We start from the raw sequence: 22,237 nt of genomic DNA, 5'->3' as shown, positions 1-22,237 counted from the left end.
CATCTATTCCCTGTCAGGATGTCATGGGAAGGGAAAGGCACCTGGTTCGTGGGCAGTTCTGCCTTTGTACACTTTGTGCCTTAGCGCAAAAGCGAAGGAATCAATCGCAGTTTGGGTGAAGGAGTCACACTCTGTTCTGGTGTGCCGTGGGCCTTTAGGAGGGCTGAGTGTGTTTTTCAGCCACCCTGAATCCCAGCCCCTCCCACTTGAAACAGATGGCCTCCTGGTAATCATAAGACGCTGACTTGGATGACTCTGGGATCCGCCTGAGACGAGGCAGACGAACTATGCTCAGTGCAGGATCTCTGCCTAGGCATGTGGCTCAGGAGCATCTGGGGGTGGGTGGTTAAAAAAGGCAAGGTGGTGGTGCAACAGTGCAAATGAAACCTGGCTCCATTTTATATGCATTATGATATGCATCAAAAGAAGTGGGGCTTCAGTCACATATTGCGACTTAGCCACAAGGCTAACAGGTATTCTTTTTTAACAACAGCCCTCCCCTGCAGATGCCCCTGATGTCTCTCCCTGCATTATGCTTCACACTAAGGCTGCTACGCATCTCAGTACAGAGGGTTTTCATAACTGAAGTTATGAAGCCTAAAGCAACGTAATAATCAAACAGAATAGACAATTTTTTTTAAGTGCAAGTAAAAGCTTTTATTTTGTATCAGTTCCTCTTACACTGTAAAAGCTCCCTGAGATTTTCTTCCCCAATTAAAGCTAGGCCTGACTCTGATCTCTCTGAGCAAATTTTGTTTATAAAGGAGTTACCTTAAAAACTCATCTTTGAAATTAATACAGTATATTACCCCTACAGTATCTGAGACTGTACAAAATGTTTTGCAACACCCATCTTCCCCTCCTAAAATTTAGAGGGCTGTTCTGCTGATTTAAGCACCCTCCCAAGTTGCACAGCGAATACACAGATATAATCTTTTGATCTCTTTCAGCTGACACATTATTAAAAAACTGGATTAGCATAAAAAAGCATATGTTAATTTATGTAAAAGTAATTTAATACAAGATGGGCAGTAAAGAAATATGACAAATAAATAAATCGTTTTCAATAGCTCTGTGTATATTTCTTATCGCCAAGGTGACTCATCTGCCAGCCCATTGCTCTTTCCAGATTAAAGGTTAGATTCCTGGATGCTTTTCTGATGTCTTCTGATCTTGAAATTAGACGTAGGCAGAAAGAGCTTGAAACTAAGGACTGTCTTCTATAATATAGAACAGATGCCATCTTTCGATATCTTGGTGTGCATTCTTAACCATGACAATGTCAAAATGACAAAACCTGCATTGGGACATTATTAAAAGCTCCACCCTTTTGTACTTGTGTCATAGTGTATCACCCAAGGATATAAGTGGCAGAGTATGCATTGTGACATTGTGATACACGCTTTTGTTACTTCTTGGTCCCCATACTGCAGATATGTAATCTTGGATACAGGTAGGGATGCTAAATGCACAAAAACTGAGACCATAGGGTCTCCCTTCCATCTATTCCTTATCTCCAGATATCAATTATGAATCCGATCATAGGTTATAATAAAGGGGTTTCACTATATATTACAATCCCTGTCTCCCAATTCCATATTTAGTTGATATGTGCTATGTACAAATAGATATGCATATAGGCTTCTGCAATACAAGCAACTGACCAGGTTTCTTCCTCACATGGAGGATACAATCCCTTTGCATAGCCATCCCATGCATAACCAGCAGAAGTGTGACCCATGCTCATATTACAGGTGGGATAGAGCCCTACAGTAAGCTGTCAGCCTTGCAAGGTAGTCCAGACAGGAAGCATGCCCAGATAAACTAATTCCACTTTATTGTAAGGTTATGTTAACAAAATCTTGAAACTCTGAAAGTTCAAGTCTCTGTTGCCTTTACAGCCCCAGAAACTAGGAAGGGACCCTTCTGAGACATGTGACATGCCCACATTTCTTCTGCGAGCTAAGCTGCCTCTTGTCCCTGGCTGTGGCTCTTCCCCTATCTCCCAAGGTCATTCCCACATAGCATTATATAGGGTGAGAAAGTGTAGCAGATTGTATTAATCAGCTGTTTTGCTATTCTAGGTTTCTGTGAAGAAAAAGGGCAATTGTAGTGCACAAAAGGCAACCCAAACAAGGCCTTTAGCTGACAGAGGTGAATAAAACTGTGTATAGTATGACAAGAAGGATATAATGTGATCCATTGTGTTCAGAGGATTAAAAAATTATCCATAACATGAAGAAAGTCAATAAGGAGATGGCTTTTTTCTCACACACATGACTATCAAAGCCCCCATAGTTAGGTAATAAACCTAAATATGTGAATTGAGGGCCAATTAAAAGAAGTATCTCCTAATTTACCAAGTTGCCCAGCCCCCAAGTTCTTTGAGCTCTTTGCATCATGAAGCAGCTATATTAACAGAAATGCAACGGAACCAGAATGTTTCATTTCAAGCCCTCTGATGATTTGAAATGAGAAAATGGGCAGAAAACATCAGAATCCATCTATAGCAAGATTATACTTAACGGGATGAGGCTTGTAGGGGTGTTAGGCAAACCATCAAATACCATCAGGTAAGGAAAATGCTGCTTCATCCTATTTTCTTCATTTGCCAGACTTAAAGAAAAGCATATATTTGGTTTTTAGTCTTTTTAGAATCCATAATGCATGTCTCCCTGTGTCCAGATAGTAGTAATGTACTTTTTCATACTTGTAGAGGAGTCAAAGAAAGCCAATTTGGTGTAGTGGTGAAGGCATCAGGCTAGAAACCAGGAGACTGTGAGTTCTAGTCCTGCCATAGGCACAAAGCCAGCTGGGGGACCTTGGGCCAGTCACCCTCTCTCAGCCCTAAGGAGGAGGCAAGGGCAAAGTCTTTGCCAAGAAAACTGCAGGGGCTTGTCCAGGCAGTCACCAGAGTCAAACACTGACTCAAAGGCAAAAAAGAAAAGAGAAAGGGAATCAAACAATGTTTCCCCATTTCCAAAGTGTCCTAATTTGGGCACCATAAATGTCAGGCCTCTTCTACCTTTTCACACTTATTCAGTGAGTTGAGTTTATTGCCCAAATACCCTGGATCCTGAAAGAATGCTATCAGCTTTTCAAGGCTGCAATTAATAGAAATAGTAACAAAAGGAGGGCAAAGGGGAACAAATTCATTGCTGTTCCAGCTAATCATTTCTGAGGTTATGCTTTGAAAATCAGCCAAAAGCACCTGAAAGGAAGAATGGAAGCATTCATGTAACTGCACTACTTTCTGGGCTCCCTCACTGAAAGCTTTCGCGATCCTTTTCCTGCAAGTGAACAGCTGAGTCTTACAGCAATCGCTCATGGGCGTTATTGATCATCTCAGGTTTGCCGCCCTCAAAACGCACAAAGCAAATGAATGATTTACTGTAATATACTCCCAAATGGGCTGCTCCTGCCTGCACTTTGAAGATTCACCTTTCTGCACCGCTGTCTCTCCTCTCAGTTTGCTTTCTGTTCATCAGCCATAGGCAGAGAGAGAACCCAGCAGTGCCGTCTGGACTGTGCTCTTCTTTTTATTCTAAGATGTGGCTGAACCCTCTCCCTCTCCACCCACGCTTATATCGGAGACACAGTGAATGAAAATAAACACCCACCACCTTCCCACCTAGCTTAGCTTTCAGTTTCAGCATGTCAGGCTCTGTTAGAGGCAAATTCAACTACTGACCCAAATTTGTACAAAAGGGAAGTCTTCTTGAGTAGAAGAAGCAGCACGCAGGGCTGTGTATGTATGACAGCGTCCACTTTGCAGACATTCAGGCCAAAGTGCGAATGATGGAAATCAAGGAGCCTGTGGGGAGATGAAACACGGGGCCAGAGCTTATATTCAAACAGCTGATGAACTTAATTCCTGAAGATCTCTTACTTAAAAAAGAGCTGAAATAAATAAAACCTTTTCCAACTGAGCATTATTGCAGGGTTCAGTCCTTTAATGAATCTGAGAGAATTGTTATTTATGTGGTTCATCAGTAACTGATGCCCACTAAGTTTTTCCACCCTGTTTACATTTCTTGCTGCTTAATTTTACAGGGAGAATCTTCTTCTTGACCTATTCTTCTTATGAGCTGATAGAAACAACTATCTGCCTGAGATAAATTAAGGTAAACTGATAGGATAATCTTTACCTGCTTATTTTGGGGTATGAAGATACTGTTATAGGTACAGGACTGTTATAGCTCCTGTTACAGATATAGCAAGTGGAAAACAAGGTGAAAAGCCTCCGAATGAACAGCATGTTAAATAAACCTGTATGAACTTGGGTAACTGACAAGAATATAGCTACCGTTAACAGGTATAAAAATATTTAATTTGCATAGTAGGTGACTAAACATCTGCTTTCAAATGTATTATATTCATCTTATGGGTAGGGTTAAGAGATTACTTCGAAATAATAATTTGGTTTTGAGGCAATCTCCAGCTATTCTCAAATCTTGTCTTTTTAGGCTCACAAAAGACTTGACAAGGAGTTACATTCTTCAAGCACACACAGACAGAGTTTTTATTTAGCTTGAGCCACAGGCATCCCCATGGGGGTCAAAAAAGTTGATGGCCACAACTGTGCGATCAAAGCCCTGCTCTGTTTTTGCATGTGATGCATTTTAAAAAGGGGTGTGTTCGCCATTGTGCCATCTTGACTTTATGACCTCTACCTGCAGAGAGCCCTGATTTGAACATTTATATGGGATGGATTTGACTTCTTCCATCTTCAGATAAATTTTTCCAGAGTTATTCCACAGGATAATTGGGCTAGAGTTAGACGAAAAATAGTTACTGTTGTAACTTGGTTCACACATTGAACTAAACCATGATCTTTAACTATGGCTTGTTGAATAACCACAGTTGATTGGACATAAAACACTAAGATGTAAACCATGGCTCACAATATCCACTCCCAACATGCCATCTAGGTTTACAACATTCCAACAAACCAAGTCATGGCTTAAAGCAGGAAGTCACACTATATTTAGAAATTGGCAGGCTTTCAAGGCTGTTATTATACCCTACAACAATTTCCTAATAAAGTTTATTAATCTAAGCTCAGCAAAAATTCTTTGGTTGTTCTTCTCCAGTCCTGATTGTTGTTAGGGCAATCTGACAACAGATATGTGTCAAAGATGCTTTAATCTGGATTCCTGCATGGAGTGGGAGGTAGGGTTAGACTCCTTCCAATGCTATGATTCTATATTATTAAAATTGCCTGTCAAACATGCATTTACTTATGAGCCTTGTACCAATTACAAGAAAAAGAAATCATGGCTTTAGGCATTGTGAGTGCTTCTCTTGTTTTACTTAAGGATTTAGAACCTGCCAATTGCTGGTACTGTAGTAAATTTATTAGTGTTATGTAACACAGACACATCACTGGGGTATTCTGGGACATTTGCCATTGCCCCTAATGGGCAATGCTCTTTATTGTTGCAGGGTAGAATAACAACATCTTGAAAGCTTCTCAGAGTTTCTCTCTGCCCTATCTTATACCCAACAAAATCAAGGTGGAATTATTCTGAGTTGCTTTCTTCTTTGCCAGACTCAGTAACCTTTTCTTAAAGCCTCTCCCTGCGCCCCCCCCCCCCGCCAAATGGTTTGCATATTTCTTCTGCATTCCCAAGGCCAGGTCTATATTGCTTCAAGGTACCCATCCCATACATGTCTTGGGTTTCTTTTGTTGCTTCCACTCCTGAAGCTCCTCGATATACCAAGGAGTGCCCTGGATCAGCAACAGGAAGAGGCTGCTATTCCATCCAGCAGGTTTGTCCCCTCTGCATTCCATAGGTTGATTGGAGGCTCCACCAAATTACCTTCAAAATCACCAGAAAATGCCCTCTAAAAACCCCATGGATCCATAAGGCACGTGGGGCAGGCTCTCCTAATGGGTCTTTCCTCCCTGTGATGAAAGCAATGGGGCACAAGGTATTAACTGATAAGGGTAGGATTGCTTTGGTTCAGGGGGAGGGGGGTTGAGTCCATGAACACATCCAGAATTCTGAGAGCATCATACTGTGGTCCATGCCACAAAACGGCTCCTATGGAAACAGCTAATCTGTTCATAAAATGTTCTATGCTAGGTGTGGCCAGTTCCAAAGCATTAAGTTTACCATATCTGGTCTGCAAACATCCAGATGACTTCTAGATTAAAACAAAAAGAGGAAAAACAGTCTTAGCTGCCATCTAGTGGTCACCTGGATTTTTGCAAGCCACACCTGTGAACCCTGCAAAACAGCCACTTACCTGAAAGCAACCAGGTGAGGTGACACTTCACCCTCCCCTCAGCTTTCTCCTCAGGGTTCTTTTTACCATCACAGTTCTCCCCTGTGTATGGACACACAAAATGTACTAGGCTGCAGCCATCCATCACTTTTAGTTTCTAAATATACTTAAGGTGACCTAAAAATTATGCTGGCAGTCTTTTTTCAACAGAATTAAAAACAGTACAAATTTTGAATTAAGGAAGGAAGGATAAATAAGCAAGCAAGCAAGCAAGCTGGAAAGGTTTAAAAACATGCTCCTGAAACGAGGCACGTGGGACCAACGATGCATAACTGTACTACCCGCGGGGACCAGATCGATCGAGCAGCGGCATTCAGCTCATCCCGCTGATAGTGCCCGGTCGGGATTCTTCTCCGGGGCTACGAATTACTTTCAACCGCGCAGAGCGTTCGGCCATTCTGAGCAGCGACGGGGCGGCGAGCGAAGGAGACGCGAGCTCGGAAGCCTGGTTCTACGGCACTAGGACCCAGAGGGCAAGGCGGGCAGCAGCGGAAGTTCGAAGAAGTGGAGACGGCTGGCATTTACCATGGAGGCCGAAGAAGAACCTCCGGCCGGACGTCGCTTACTCAGGTATCTGCAAGGGAGGGGGGAACGGGCGCGGGGATGGGGATGAGGGAGCTTAAAGGAGCCGCCTTCCCCGGGGAATGGGTGGTTGGTTGGAGAGAACGCCGGAAGTGGTGGAAGGTCGGGCGTTCTCTCCTCCCTCCCACGCCTTTGCCACGTGCGGTTCCGGGTGGGCAGCGGCGGGCAGCGTTCCCGGGCCGCCCTGGCATCTAGAAGGCAGGAATTTTGCTCCAGGAAGCCTGCTTGCACACGCGATGTAGGAGCAGTGTTTCCACCAGGCAGGGCAGAAATAGAGGCTGTGTTCTCACGACTCACGGACCTACAAACTCGCCGATTGCTTTCAGTGGGTCGTGTGAACCCACTCGGTTTGCTCAGTTGGTTCCGTCTTAGAAATGCCTCAAATTTTATTGAGCTCGTTCCTTTTCTTTTAGTAGAAATCACATTTTTCGAGTAATTGTAATAGTCGGGCCTTCACGGGCCTGCAGTCCCCATGGGGATTGTTGAGGAAGAGGGGAGGGTAGCAAATTGCAGGCAGAGAGAGAGGTCGAGATAGGCAGAATAACTCAGGTAACTTCAAGAGCGTTAAGAATAAAGCAGAACAAGTGTGCCTGTGTGTGGGTAAAAATAGAAATGAGGAAGCATCACAAAAATCCTGAATGTATTTCATGATCACTTCCGTCCCTCTGGCCTGTGGTGAAATGAATTAAAACTAAAACTATTTTAAAACGTAAATAACTATTAAGGATGGTAAATGCAAGAAGAGAGTTTGAGGAATTCCGAATGGATCTAAGAGCCATGAAACAGATGTAAGGTGGGCATTTGGGCAAAAAGAGTACACACAGACTGGTGGAGCAGGAGCTGACAGCGATTGTCCTCATAAGGAAAGGTTACAACTTTAAAGCTTTTAATTTAGAGAAAAGACTAGAAGTGTGTATGCTTATAGATGGTGTAAAAAGAATCTATCTTCATCATACTAGAACCTGGGATTATTTGGGGAAGCTGAATGGTAATAAATTTAGGAAGAGTAAAAGGAAGTGGTTTGCAGCAGTTGGAATTGGCTATGGTAGGAAATAGAAGTGCTGGCCAAATAGACCTATGGTCTGATCAACCACTGTTTAGCATATTTGGAGGAATCCATCATGGATAACTTGGATATTTGAGTGATTATGTTTACTTTCTCTCCCCCCCACCCCCGCCATGAAGCCCAGCAGAATTGCTGGCAGCTCGAACACGTGACCACAAGATCCCCCAGCGCTCACTTGGTCAGAAAGATTTCATTCCTGATGGATCCAAAGAACAAGAATCAAAGCTGCGTCAATGCCGGAAAGAACACTGGCAACTTTTGGAGGAGCAACGTGTAGTGCGCTTGTATGCATGAATCATACCTAAAACTAAACTATTAAACTATCGGTTAATTTAGAATATTTTGTCTAGTGTGTTTTTAGCTTTTCCAGTTTAAAAAAAGGACTCTGTAGGTAGGACTGGGAAAAACTTTTCTTGATCCAGCAAACTGGAGAGTTACAAACGATTCTCAAATACACCGTTCTTAGCTAAATAATTGAGAAGATGGTTGCTTCACAATTTCAAGCACATCAAGAGTCTGGACCCATCTGAACCAGACTAAGTTGGAATATGACACTGAGAGTGCTTTTGTTGTCCTGTTGGATGATCTACATAAAAAACTGAGAAGAGGAATGCTGGATGTCTTAGATGCTTTTGACATTGGCTGTAGTATCCTTCTTGATTGTGTTATGTAGTAAGAGAGAGACAGCTCTCTATCACAGTGCTTCTGGACTTTCCTGTCCCACCATATTTGGAATGTAGTATGGAAAACTTATTCAACATTATTGACAGGCTCGCTCTTATCCTCTGTGCTCAGTATTGCTGGGAATAGTCATTCAGAGCTTTAGAGAGAGAGATCAATGATACACTTACGACTCAACCCAGCAGCTTGATATACCTCCAAGATAGTGGTCCATAGTGATGACCATTAGACTCAGTAAAGAGATGGCTGATGGTCAACAAGCTCTATTTAAATCCAAACAAGACAGAAGTGGCCAGTAGAAAATCAGCTCAGGAACTGGGATTCATTTGTCCCCAGGGAAGTTGTGTTTCCTCTGAAAGTTGTATCCTTCAATCCTACATTGTCTCTGGATTTCTAATTGGCAGCAGTAACTCCAGATACCACATTTGTGCAATTAGATTTTCTCTGTAGGCTACAGCCATTCATGAGCAGGTAGAACTTAGCAAGAATTATCAATGTTTTGGCTGCATCACGGCTAGACTTTGGCACATGCTGTATATTAGTTTAAAAAATTAAAAGGTAGAATATAAATTTTATGAAGAGGCATACATGGCTACATCTGGGTACTTCAGTTGGTGTAAAATGTGGCAGTTGGGTTGTTGATTGGTGCATGATTGTGATTATATCTGACATATTGAGAGGTTTGCATTATTTGCCGATTTTTCTGGGTTAAATTTGAGGAGTAGGCTTTCCCTTTAAAAACCCAAGTGCTTAGGGATTGCCTGAGGAGCCACCTCTCTTGCTGTGAGCCTGCCTGGCTAGACATTTGCAAGAAGCCCCTTGTGAAAATGTCCTTGCTTAAGAAATCTGCTGATCACATATATGGTGAGGTGCTTTCTCCTCTCTCTCTCACCTGGTGCCAGATTATCTATCCTGAAGTAAACCAATGTCATATAAGGGGTTGTAGGCCACTTTTGTAAGGTTTCCTGGCATTCTGTAATTATTTCATAATGAAATAGGTTAGCTTATTTAAAATTCTAGAGGCAACAGATCATAAGTGCAGTGTGATCTAGACACCAGCAAATTATTTCTTCTAGACCTGTGTCTTTTCTATCAGCTCTTCCATGCTGATAGAAAATGGATCTTGGGGCAAAAGGTGCTTTGCATTTCTGCCTGATAGTTCAGGAGCTGCTCCTTGACCTATTTTAAAAAGATGAAAATCTTGGGCTTCCTGCTAAGATTAAAATAATTTCTTAACCCTTTTCAACCAAGGGAATAGATAACATTGGAGAATGATCAAGTAGAGACTTTCTATTATTTTTAAATTTCTTTTGTAGGGGAAGTCTGGTGAAGGCTGAGTGGAAGCCTCAGGAGGGTATTGTGGAACTGAAATCCCCCGCAGTAAGTCTTGCTATCTTTTTTATTATATCATTCCTACTCTCTTAAACAACTTACTGTTACTAGCTTCTATCTCAGAGCAGCCCACACCAGAAGCGTCTTTCAGATCGGAGCCAGACATAATAGGGTTGACTTCCATTTGTGTTCAGAGCCTTGCATATTATGACATTGCCATTGAATAATGTGTGTCCTCTTTGCATATTGCTCAGAATAAAAACTGTATTTGCAATGTTTAGTTTGCAGCTGTGGCACTGTTTATTTTGGAAAAAGCTATGATTCCTGGAAGGTGTTATGTAAATAAGGAAGGTATGGGATGAGCAAATGAAATCTGTTAACCCTTACTCTTGATTCCTTTCCTGTCCCCCATACTGGCTGAAAAAAACAGCAGTTTTGAAAGGTAAGACAACAAGGATATACTTGTTGTCCCACATCCAATAATTCAAGCTCTGATTTGGGAGAACCGGACATCAGGCTAATCCCCCTCACCGCCAACACACACACACTCCACACACACAATAGGCTGCATAGAGACACAGTACAGAATTCTGGGGTTTTATGTTCCCTAACTGTAATTCAAGCCTTTGGCACAAGGATGAAATTCTCCTCTTCAGTCCTAATCCAAATGGAGCAGCTCTGACTGAATCATAAAGTGAAAGGCAGCCTAGAACATCTCCAGCTCTCCTGGGCTTATTTTGGCCTTTTTGAAATACTTGTAAAGGTTGGGATTGATCCCATAAATTAACATTGCTTGTTGTTGCCATCAGGGGAAATTCTGGCATACGATGGGGTTTGCACAGCATGGAAAGCAGTGCCTGCTTCCAGAAGAAGCCCTATATCTCCTGGAATGCGTAAGTAAATCAGATTTGAAAGCTTTTAAAGCAATTTTGTGTAGCTAAGCATCTCCCCTCTTCTTCTGACTTGACAAACAGTTCCAAACTTTGCCACAGAATAGGAAGGAAGGAAGGAAGGAGCATAATCCGGAAAACAGGATGAGGGTGGAGCAGGGGCTTAGAGTAACTACAGCCATCATAACACCTTTTCAAGAGTTAGGGAAGAAATCTGTTCAGGGGAGTTGGCGCTCTGTCTCAATCTCATGCTAACAGGAACATCTGAAATGAGAATGCAACCATACTACTAAAAGTGGTTGCAATCTCCATAGGATTGAAAATCCTGCACAATCAGTGCTCCCAGTTACACAGAAGATCTTCTGAATACTACCACATCTTCACTTCAGGCCTTCCTTGTCAACATGCAGGTTGGGATGAGCAGAACTGGAGGAAATGTTCCCATCTCCCATTCTCTGGTATTGCACTACTAGTTCGTCCTCAAAAAGCCCATGTGTTTGAGACATATGGGTGTAGATGCATTTATAAACACCAATGTACAGTTCTTGGAATTGGACAATGTCAAAACTGCTACTCTCGTTGCAATTGTTTTTACGGTATTTGGCCTAAGTGGCCCACACATTGTATACTTCTGTGTGATAGTTTTATAAACTATACTGTAAAACCAATTCTTGGACTTGACATTACAGGTAGTCCTCAGTTAATGATTCAGTGATCATTCAAAGTTATGACAGCGCTAAACAAGTGGTACTTATGACCAGTCCTTGAAGTTGCGGCCATCGCAGCACCCCTGCGGCCATGTGATCGTAATTCAGGTGCTTGGCAACTGACTCGCACTTATGACGGTTGCAGTGTCCTGCGGTCATGTGATCGCCATTTGCAACCTTCCCTGCCGGCTTCCCACAAGCAAAGTCAGTGAGGAAGCCGGCAGGGAAGGTCACAAGTCGCTCCTGCTCCCTTTGCTTTTTTCCCGAGGAGCCCTACTATGGACTCTGGGATCTCATACTCCATAGTGCGCGCACTTGCCCACAACACCCCCCTGCCCAGCCATGCTTGCACCAGGCCACAGCACCCACCTGCACACAATGCCCACACTTGTGCCGCAGCACACACCCCGTGTACTTACTGCCTGCTGCCCTACTTGCAAGCCACCTAAGGAAAGGCTTGTCATGACCAGGAATTGCGACTTCCTGCCAGCTTCCCCATTGATTTTATTTGTTGGAAGTCGCAAGTTGTGGTCATGTGAGGTCCTCGCTTAACAACTGGTGATCCTTGCTTAACAACAGGAACAGGGACTGCCTGGATTGCAGTCACTAAGTGATGTGGTCACATGATGTTGCACTTTACAACCGCATTGCTTAGCAATAGAAATTCCACTTCCAATTACCATTGTTAAGAGAGGACTACCTGTACAGACATCCAAAATAACATGAAGCTCCCCCTTTGGCAGAATGGACAAGCTGGTGTAGGGTAGCTGTTCAGGCCCCAGGGAATATTAGAGGCAACCACAGCAAAGGTAGGTTTGCACAGAACATTAAGCTTTTTTCTTACAGGGATCCCTTCAGTTGTTCTACAGAGAGCTGCCTTTGTCAGTCCAGGAAGCCTATGAGAATCTGCTGTCTCCAAAGTCGGTCAGCCTGCTAAATTACCAGGTGCATTTCTAAATCTGGAGTTCAACAACTATGGAAGTAAAATTTGGGAATTTAAAAGAAGCATTAAATTTCAAAGCAAACAATTCTGCTGTAATTATATTACATTAATTATATTATATTATTATCACAATTAGTTGTGCAGTTAAGTTGACATGGAAGGGTAGGTGAGGATATTCCATTGAAGTTTGGGGCTTAACTGCATTATCCACTGCTTTAGTAGTGAGCCTAGACTTCAGTAACTGAGTCAGAGAAGATGAACTCTGCTGTCCAGCTTTATTTCGCAAGGACGATAGGTCTACTCTGGACTATGATATCTTGATGGCATTCCCTAAAAAGTGGAGTAGACTGAAAAGGGGAATCAATGTACTCATTAAAAACCTGTTTCTAGTGCTTGCTAACCAACCTAGTCCTACCTTTGGAACACCAATAATAGGCACTTGCCTAAATACTTCAAGTTGCAATCCAACCTAGATATTGCTGTGCTGTCCTGGCCAAATACAGTACTGGACCTAAGGTGCAGAATTCAGGCAAGGGTCCGTAGCTTTACCAGCTTGCCTGTAGACTTGATGGTTGATTGAAAAACATACTGTTGTTTTATTATTTTAGAACATAAGTTAATAATTTTTCATCTATGTAAATGCTAAATTATGCCTGTTGTAATATCTGTTTATTATATAGTCTCTTCCTTAGTTTTAAGGGGTAGTTTGTTTTAAATAGATAGATATCAGTGAAACATTTCTATGGTTCTGTTAAGCTTATTCAGCTGAGCCCTCTTCTGTGTTAGGATCTGAATCCTCAGTGATCTGGGGGTTCAAAAGCTCTTCAGTTAAATTTGTGATCTTCTCTAGATGGGTGAAAAAAGTGTGTTTGTTTTGCTCAAATGAAAAGAGTGATCACTGTTAGATTTTAAAAGTGCTGCGGCATGTTAACCACCATCCTTGTATCATATTATTGCTTTGACGCTCCAGCACTTTTGCATTATAATCCTGTATGTTTATTCAGAAGTTTAAAAAGTAAAGTTTCCCTCAAATGGAGCTCAACTCCCAGTAACTACATGGATATGCCTATGTTTACTTGGCAATTTTAAGGAAATAGTTTGACACAGCTGCCTTCTGGTGATTCAGAAGGCTGATCAGTCTGGTAGATACTGCAGCCCTAATGTCCTGTGCTTTGTGAAGGCTGCAAGTTGAATCAGTTAAAGTTTGTTTTGTGTAGTTGATTTTAACGTATTTAAAGCTTTGTTTTGAAAGGAATCTGCCTGTTGTGACAAACGCATATTTAGCAGTGTGTGTTTGATATAGATAGGTAAAGGTAAAGGTTTCCCTTGACGTAAAGTCCAGTCGTGTCCGACTCTAGGGGGCGGTGCTCATCTCCGTTTCTAAGCCTTAGAGCCGGCGTTGTCCGTAGACACTTCCGGGTCATGTGGCCAGCATGACGACACGGAACGCCATTACCTTCCCGCCGAAGCGGTACCTATTGATCTACTCACATTTGCATGTTTTCGAACTGCTAGGTGAGCAGGAGCTGGGACTAGCAACGGGAGCTCACCCCGCCGCGCGGTTTTGAACCGCCGACCTTCCAATCGGCAGCTCAGCGGTTTAACCCGCAGCGCCACCATGTCCCCTATAGATATAGATACACCTTGTTAAAAGCTGGGAGTGCCTACAAATTCTCCTATATGTATGTATGGTAGGCAATGTATGTGTGAACTACCTCCTAACATGAAGGTGGATTTCATTCACACACAATTCGAAAAAAAAGTTTGGTAATTGAATCTCTAAAGAATGTAGAGTCATGTCCTTTCTCATGTGAACTCCTTACATTTCATCCCTATTGTAAGGTATATAGCCACTTGAAGCGACTGGGTTACATCGTTTTGAGATTCCATTCCAGGTAATTGTTTGACACTACAATTCCCTCTCCCCCGGCAGTGTGTCCATCATGCATCTCTTTAACTTTGCATGTTTGCTCCTCCTCCTCCCCTATATCAATATCCCTGCTTCCCAAGATGATTGTAATTTCTCTCTCGGTCTTTTCCTTCTCTGTTTGACTTTAACTGAGCTGGTGGTTAATCAGTGAAGAGGAGGAGGAAAAGTTTGCTTTCCTGGCGTGACTTGTAGCGGTTTCTGGACCGACTGTTTTGATCTCTCACTCTTGGGGGGGGGGGGCTCCTTTACAGCACCATCCCAACGCCTTACGAGAGGCAGCTGAATCTGGATAGCCACTATCAAAGAACAGAGAGAGGCGGCCACAAGAGGCGAAGGAGCTCCAGCCCTCGGTAAAAGCATGTGGGCAGTGGGAGTGATGGCCTTGACCGGCTAGCCCAAGGTGGGCATAGAACTGAGCACTGAGAAATGCGTCCATTTTGTTCTTGTCTTCACGTTTGTCTCTTGCTATAAGGAAAAGGAAGTTTTACTTTAAAACAGACGGCGAGCCAGTGGCCGTCCAGATACTGCTACACACAACTTCTAGCGACCCCAGCCAACATGGCCAATAATGCGATATACTGGGGGTACCTGAGGATCATAGATTCCTGATCCCCGATTTTAAAAAGGAAAGATTAGCTATAGTTAGTAAGAGGAACACATTACATCACACATCTGTGTGACTTTGCCCATTTTTAAAAAAAAAATCAGGAGTGACTGCTGTGGGTGACAGATTACCATTGGAGGTGGGATCATCCTGTTGCCATTTCAAGCACGTAGGTCAGCAACCATTTTGAGGGCAGCTGTTCAGCACTTTGAAGTAAGGTTGTCATTGTGCTGGTAACACCAAGTTCTGTTCTCTGGGTCATCTTAATCAAATGAGGGTATGGAAATGCTGAATCACTATCTGGATTTGGCAGTGGGATAAATATGAGGACCAATAAGTTAAAGTAAAGTCCCGAGATGATGGAAACTTTATTGGTGAACAGGTGGCTTGCAGATTTAAAAATCTGGTGCTTGGTATGTTCTGGAGGAGATACATGCCCCCTGAAGGAGCAGGTACATAGCATTAGATACCTCTTCATCCAAAATGTCAATAAGTGGGTTCAGAACATCCCTTACCAGTTTTTTCCCACACATGGCTATGCCCTTTCCTGAACAGGGATAGCCTTGCTGTGGTGGATTTATTCTCTCGGAACGGGGCTGTCCTCAAAAATAGTTAAGATGCTTCAAGCTGTTCAGAATACAACTGACTTAGCTAGTTTAACCAACTATGAAGGCATTAAATTAATAACAATAATTTAATAATAATTTATTAAACTTGTATGCTGCCCAACTCCGGGTGGCTCACAACAATCAAACAAAAAATTACAATAAAACATTAAAAATAAAGAGAGACAGGAAGTCCACATAGTGATGCTGTCACTTTTAAACCCCCAATTTGATCCAGCGCCTAAGGAGTTACATTTTTCGTTCAAGTGCTTTAAATGTTTAGAGCTTTTTGAATTGATTGAACTGATGGTTGAAAAAAAATAAATGCAATATAATTACTATCATCCTTTTAGATGCAGGACAGTTTATAAATAATGTGTTTGAATAATTCTGCAGTGGTAAAAAATAGCCTGCGCCCATGTTTTAATCCTCTTTGTTTAATAAGGTCGCAAGACAAGAAATCCAAACTGTCTGAGAAATCCCAGGAATTGTCACCTAAAATGGCCAAGATCCATCATGCTCATTCCAGCCCTCCGGCATCAGATGGCTCACCCAAAGCAAGAATAAAGGCATCAGATCCCAAAACTGCCAATACAGAGTTGGTCCCATCTTCAAGTGTCACAAGGGAATGTAGTGAATTGTCCACTTGTGTTCAAGACTACACAGAGACATGTAGCAAGACCCCTGGGGAAAGCCATCGTGATATCTGTGCATCCAGGTGGAATTTCACCTCCGTTGATTTTCCCAACATGGGTGCTGATTACCCTCGAGTCTCCCTGCCAGAGCCTGATAAGAGGCTCCTCCCAGAGAACGTAGCGGCACGGGCGGTTGACGCAAGCCATTGGCGCAGGCGGCTCAACCAGAAACGTGAGAGGTTGACTTGCAAGGAACAGGAGCAGCTGAAGTGGGAGAGCAGATACAAGAGGAGTATCAATGAGGATGCGGAAGTCAGGCGCTGCACCACCTGGCAAGCATACAAGGCACTTCTGAAAGAGAGGAGCGGTCTGGCAGATCTCTGCATACAGGCAGTCACCCCACTAGTGAAGCCAAACCAAGGACTTTCCACAGGTATTGTGGCTTCTGAAAAAGAGAGAAGGGTCTGGCTTTTGCTCTCTTTGAAGAAGGATGCATGTGGCCTTGCTGAAGGTGGTGGGTATTTCTGAATGCCAGCATAGCTGGCTTGGCTGCAGAAGTATGTTTTGTGAAGGCCCTAATCCAAATTTCTACTCTTTCCTTTCCTCTAGCTGACATCCTTCAAAAGATCAGCGTTTTCCAACCCACACACTTATCAGAGGAAGCATTTCAGTAAGTATCAAACCAGAAAATAGGCTAAATGCTTTTAATCTCTCTCAGTAACTCTAGGTATGAGCAACAACAATATTGAGCAGGATGCAGAACCTGGAGCCATCTGTAACACCATGCTCGCTAGAGCTGCTGGCAGTTCAGGTTCACCAACTTCTGGAGGGCCACAGGTTCCTCTCCTGTAATATATACCAAGAACGTTTACTTCAAAGCATTACAAATTATTAGGACTGTTTACACTTGGAAAATGATCTGGAAGAAGTGGTTCTGCCCTTAGTGAGTGCAACATCTCTCTGCTACTCATTAAAGCAGCATCTTTCAGAGTTGCATAGGAGCCCTGGGGGGAGATGGGTGGTGGCAAAATTTGATGAATAAATAAAAATAAAATAAACCTGAAAAAAGTCCAGCTGCTTTAATGAGTAGCAGAGAGGTGCTGTGCTCGTGTGTGATCCAAAGGACTTCTTCCAAATCATTTTCCCAGCATGCACAGCTCTACAAATTGTACTGCATCTCAGAAGCATTACTTGAAAGGCCAGGCCTTAAGTCTAAGTGCTTAGGGGACTTAAGCCTAAGACACTGTGCCGTGCAAATGACCCAATCCCAAAACAAGACAGTGAATTCCTACCGGTTTCTAAGGTGTTTCATACAGTGTACCGTAATGAATGTCTCTTGTCTTCTAAGGTTTCAATTGTTAAATTTGTAATTCTGCTGTATTTCATGTATGTGTTTTTCAGTGGCTTTTGACTAAATGCAGATAAAAATAAATATCACATTCAAATATGCATACATCTGCTGGTCTTAAGTGTAGCTTTCCAAACTTTGTGTTCTCCCTTCTAGTGTTGGACTAGAATTCCCATTGTCCCCAAGCTAGAGAGGAAGGAGATGGAGTTGGGGAAGTCTGCTTTATTTTTTTCAGCGCATAGTATTCTCTGGGGAATCCTCAAGGACTTAAGCTTTAGGTGATGGAGATACCTGGAATCTTAAAATTTATCACTGAGTTTTGGTCTCTCTCTTAATGCAAATGCTTTCTAATTTAAGGAGGCAGTTTGGTCTTTACTGCAATTATGCAAATAGAATTTGGCATGCTACATGGCTGGGAAGGTGAAGTTGAGGATCATGCTACATTAATCATTCAGAGCACAACTGGCTGCCTGCCTTTTTTTTTTTTTTTTTGACACTTGAACAAGCCCATGGGATCCTCTGTATTGAAAATATTGAATGTTTGCAGAGAAGGGATATAATTTTTTCCACCATCCACTCCACTGCTTGCTCTGTAATTCCACTCTTAAGAAACCATTCTAAAGTTTAATCCTGAGTTAGAAATGTCACCCTGCTAAGTTCCTTTTCTTGCCAGTATGTTTACTTTCAGTATAGACTACAGGTAGTCCTTGCTTAATGACCACATTTGGGACCTGAATTTTGGTTGCTAAGCAAAGCAGTCATTAAGCGAATCTGACCCGATTTTATGACCTTTTGTGGTCGTTAAGCGAACCACATGTTAAGTGAATCATATGATTCCCCATTGATTTTGCTTCCAGAAGCTGGCTGGGAAGATTGAAAATAGCGATCATCTGACTATGGGACGCTGCAATGATCATAAATGTGAACTGGTTGCCAAGTACCCAAATGATGATGATGCTGGGGGACGCTGCAATGGTCACAAGTGTGAGGACTCATTGCAAGTTTTTTTCAGCACCTTCATAAGTCTGAACCATCACTAAACAAATGGTTAAGATAGGATTACCTGTATTTGCCTGACTTCAGGGATAGATAATGTTTTAGTAGATGGGGACTGCGAGTAACATTTTTGGGGAGTCTTGACAGCTGTGGCAGTTTGCTTATTGATTTTGTCAAGTTATATGCTGCCTCAGTGACTCTAGGCAGCTTACATCATAGGGTTAAAATATCTGGTAAATAACTGCTCAAAACAAATAAATTTTCATGTGCTTTCTGGCTCAAAATAGTGAGACGTCATGCCACCAATTTTCGGTATTAACTGTTTGAGACTTCAGGAGTTGCCAAAAAGGGGTGTGGAGAGTGCTAATTACAGTTCCTGCTCAGATTTGCTGTATCTGAAGATTTTTTTTTCTTTCCCCTCCTTTGGCATATCAGAATGTCCAGATTTTTCTACTAATGGTTAACCTCCTCCACAGATTACAGAATCATTCATCAGAGCTAAAGATAGATTTTGATGTGTATCATGCTGATGCAGCTTCAACTTTTAAAAAGAATGATCCTGGGAAGCCTTATGTACGGATGTGCGTTCGAAGGTACTAGGTGCTTATAATCTAATTTAAGTCTGTTACAGAATCTGCTTATGTGTTTATATGGCCTGTCCTGTTTGGGCTTGATGGAAAAGAGGGAGAGAGAGACAGGGTTTGTGGCATACCCGTTGAGTAGTTGTATGACTACCCAAACAGACTGAGGACTTTAGATCCCAACCCACCTTGAAACTAGACCCTCTGGCATTTGAAGCAGTACTGGCTGTTATTGGAGTTCTTGCTGTAACCATGGGGACCTGAAACTCTTTTAAAAAAACAAATAGACCTCTGTTTCCTTGGAATGGAAATGTTCTGTCCCTGCTTCCAGATACAGTAATACATTTTATCATGTGGCTTTTTAAAAATGCATTGTCAAATAGGAAAAAAAAAAGCATACTGTTGCTTTTTGCAGGTTTGATGAGCAGGTCCCGTCCCTGAAGATTGTGAAGCAACTATCTTACCAAAGTGGTGATGTTCCTGTGGTGTTTGCTCTCGTTGACAATGGAAACCTCACTTTCTTCTCTTTTAAGGGGTTCAAATTGCCAACTGATGTTTATTCCTGATGCCGATGCTGTCATCTGGAGAAGCTGTTTTATGAATGAATGTGTTGAAATAAAAGATTACTCAGGTCTTGATACTGTTCAGTTGGAGATTGCCTGGAATGCTGACTAACAGTACTGTGCTGCCAAAGTACTGTATAGCAAGAGCCTAAGAGGAAAAAACGGTTCCAACAAAATCTCTTCTGATTAGAAACACAGCTGTTTTATTCTTTCAATCCACAAGTTCTCTGTTTTTAGTTTGCTATTACCTAAAGCAGCATTTCTGCCAATCTGGAACAGTTTACTAATCTCGGGTCTAGGCAAAGACCCACAATATATTTTGGCACCAGCCGAATGTAGAAGCTGGAAGCTACTTTCATGATTCACCAAATAGCAAAGACAAAAAAAGGTCATTTTTTCCTAATAATCTTTCGTTCCAGACCCAAGTATAATTATGGGACATATGAGAATGGTGGCTGGGTATATAGGTCACTCGTCACTTTTTCTACCAGAAAAGAAAGGCGGCTACCAAATGCGTAGTTTATACAGAATCAATGGAATTATACCACCACTTAATTTCTACTTGCAGATCTATATAATGTATCTAATTTACTTAAGGTTTGGGTTACTGTTAGTGGAATGCCATGATCTGCTTCTGCTTTCTAGCATATCCTAGATGCAGTTTAAGATGGCTGGAAATAATCACCAAGTTTATTTTACACTCTTGGCTGCTATAAATTTTTTTTCCTCCAGATACCAACATTTTTTCTTTACTATGAAATTCCACGGCAGTTGAACCTTCCAATGTTACTAGGCACTGTAAAAGGCACTGAATATTTTCTTGTTCAGGAGTAGCTTTCATGAGAAATTTTACATAGAAATTGCAGAAAAATTGTTTTGATTTTGAGGTTATTTCAGTTTGGAAGCAAAAGCAATAAAATTATTTGTGTTAACAGAATTTTGAAGGATTTCATGCAACATGTTTTCTCTTTGGCAAAATGAGTACTGAGATGCATACATTTGTATTTACTTACGGTGCTTACAGTCTCTTCCAGTCCTAGGGGACTGTGGGTGATGTAATAACAGATATGAACAAAAGCTAAAAGAATTCCCATCTCAGACTGGTACCCATAGTAGTCAATCGGAACCAAAGGCTCATTGAAACGGAACTGCTTGGAGTTCACCATTTGTGAAAAACGGGAGCGGTACCTACTTCTGGGCAGGAGGGTATTCTGCGGAGGGGGGCCAGTCATAAGAGAAGACCCACATCCCATGGACCTCATGAAGAGGGAGGACTTTCAGCAGACCCACTCTGGATGACCAGATAGCAGAACTGGCTCGGGCAAGGCCTTGTTATGATATATTCCGGTGCTGCAGAGTATAGGTCTTTAAAGATAACCACCAGCACTTCTGAGTCTGGCAGCTGTTGCAGTGAGTTTAATATAGGAGTAATACTACACTGCCAGGGTTGTCCCTCAAGGAGTCCGGCTGCTGCGTTTTATGCCAGCCGGAGCTTCTGTGTCTTCTCCGGAGGAAGTTCCATGCAGAACACATTGCATTACAGTAGTCCAGTTGGGTGGTGATCAGAGCCTAAGTTATTGATACCAGAACATACATGCCTTGAGACTTTCTTCTTTGGTGATGGTTTATAATTGCTACTGTCAGTAATTCTAACAATCAAATTTGTATAGTTATGATAAGAAGCACTGCATATTTGTCCCAAGACAAAATGCCACCAAGTCACTCCAATGTCAGGAGCCTTCTGAATGCATTGGCATGAGTTTCAGTGACTGTAAAAGAAAGCCTCCATGCATACAGCTCTATGAGGATTGGCTTCTACATAAACAAGGATCTGCAGTTACCATCTTGTGTCCTGTGGAAGCCAATATATACATAATTGTGCAAAGGTCTGACTTCCAGAGAGATGCTCTGTGACATTCTGCAAGAGAGCCTCCTCATTTGGGTGGCGTGGGCCGGAGATGGGGCTTAGCTGGCCTTCACGTGGAGATGCTCCAGATTTGAGAATACCCGATTAGGACTAGCAAATAAGGTAGTAGAGATTTGGATACTCCTGAGGTGTAAATATAAGTTGGTAAATTTTGAAATGCAGCAACTCACTGTGATTGTGAACACGCTTATTCACCAGTAGTAGATGGCACAATACCCAAATGATTAGCCTCAGCTTTTTACTTTTATGTAGGAGTTAAGACCCTATGACAGATGGAGGCAGTAAGCCTGCCTTAGAAACCTTTTTGATTAAACTACACAGCTCCAATTAACTTATATGTGAAGAGGAATAGAAGGGAGTACTTTTTTTCTACACAGTTAAATTGTTTTCCAGCCTAATTGCTGTTGTATTTAGTCCTGAATCAGGCTTTGTGTATACCTGCCTTAGTGCAGGAACTCAAGACAAAAGCAGAGAATGGGAGTGGGTTCCTGACAAATGCTTAGTAGCCTTTCATTCCAATCCATAGATCACTGCATGCTTCTCTCTATATCCAAAT

General features: G+C 42.3%; 1 protein-coding gene across 3 annotated transcripts; it reads left to right on the top strand.

Moving 5' to 3' along the window:
- The first annotated feature begins 6,748 nt into the window (after nt 1-6,748).
- TSEN54 (tRNA splicing endonuclease subunit 54) lies at nt 6,749-20,691 on the top strand. Of its 3 annotated transcripts, none has more exons than XM_063293108.1 (11): nt 6,749-6,861; nt 8,059-8,223; nt 9,937-10,000; nt 10,762-10,845; nt 12,396-12,494; nt 14,335-14,387; nt 14,674-14,772; nt 16,077-16,699; nt 16,876-16,936; nt 19,087-19,203; nt 19,607-20,691. In XM_063293108.1, the coding sequence occupies exons 1-11, from the start codon at nt 6,818-6,820 to the stop codon at nt 19,755-19,757; spliced, it is 1,560 nt and encodes a 519-aa protein (XP_063149178.1). In that variant the 5' UTR covers nt 6,749-6,817; the 3' UTR covers nt 19,758-20,691. The 3 variants fall into 3 exon arrangements, with proteins under 3 accessions (XP_063149178.1, XP_063149179.1, XP_063149180.1); XM_063293109.1 differs by lacking the exon at nt 6,749-6,861 and adding an exon at nt 6,932-7,198; XM_063293110.1 differs by lacking the exon at nt 6,749-6,861 and adding an exon at nt 7,080-7,220.
- Nucleotides 20,692-22,237: the final 1,546 nt, after the last annotated feature.

The sequence above is a fragment of the Candoia aspera genome, chromosome 2, assembly GCF_035149785.1.
Source record: "Candoia aspera isolate rCanAsp1 chromosome 2, rCanAsp1.hap2, whole genome shotgun sequence".
NCBI lineage: Eukaryota > Metazoa > Chordata > Lepidosauria > Squamata > Boidae > Candoia > Candoia aspera.
This window is presented reverse-complemented; position numbering and strand designations above follow the sequence as displayed.

Bases quoted from the DNA above. Each gene is read 5' to 3' on its own strand.
- TSEN54 (XM_063293108.1), top strand. From the start codon at position 6,818: ATGGAGGCCGAAGAAGAACCTCCGGCCGGACGTCGCTTACTCAG. The intron at 10,846-12,395 runs GTAAGTAAATCA...TTTTTCTTACAG, and splicing joins CCCTATATCTCCTGGAATGC to GGATCCCTTCAGTTGTTCTA. The intron at 14,773-16,076 runs GTAAAAGCATGT...TTGTTTAATAAG, and splicing joins CGAAGGAGCTCCAGCCCTCG to GTCGCAAGACAAGAAATCCA.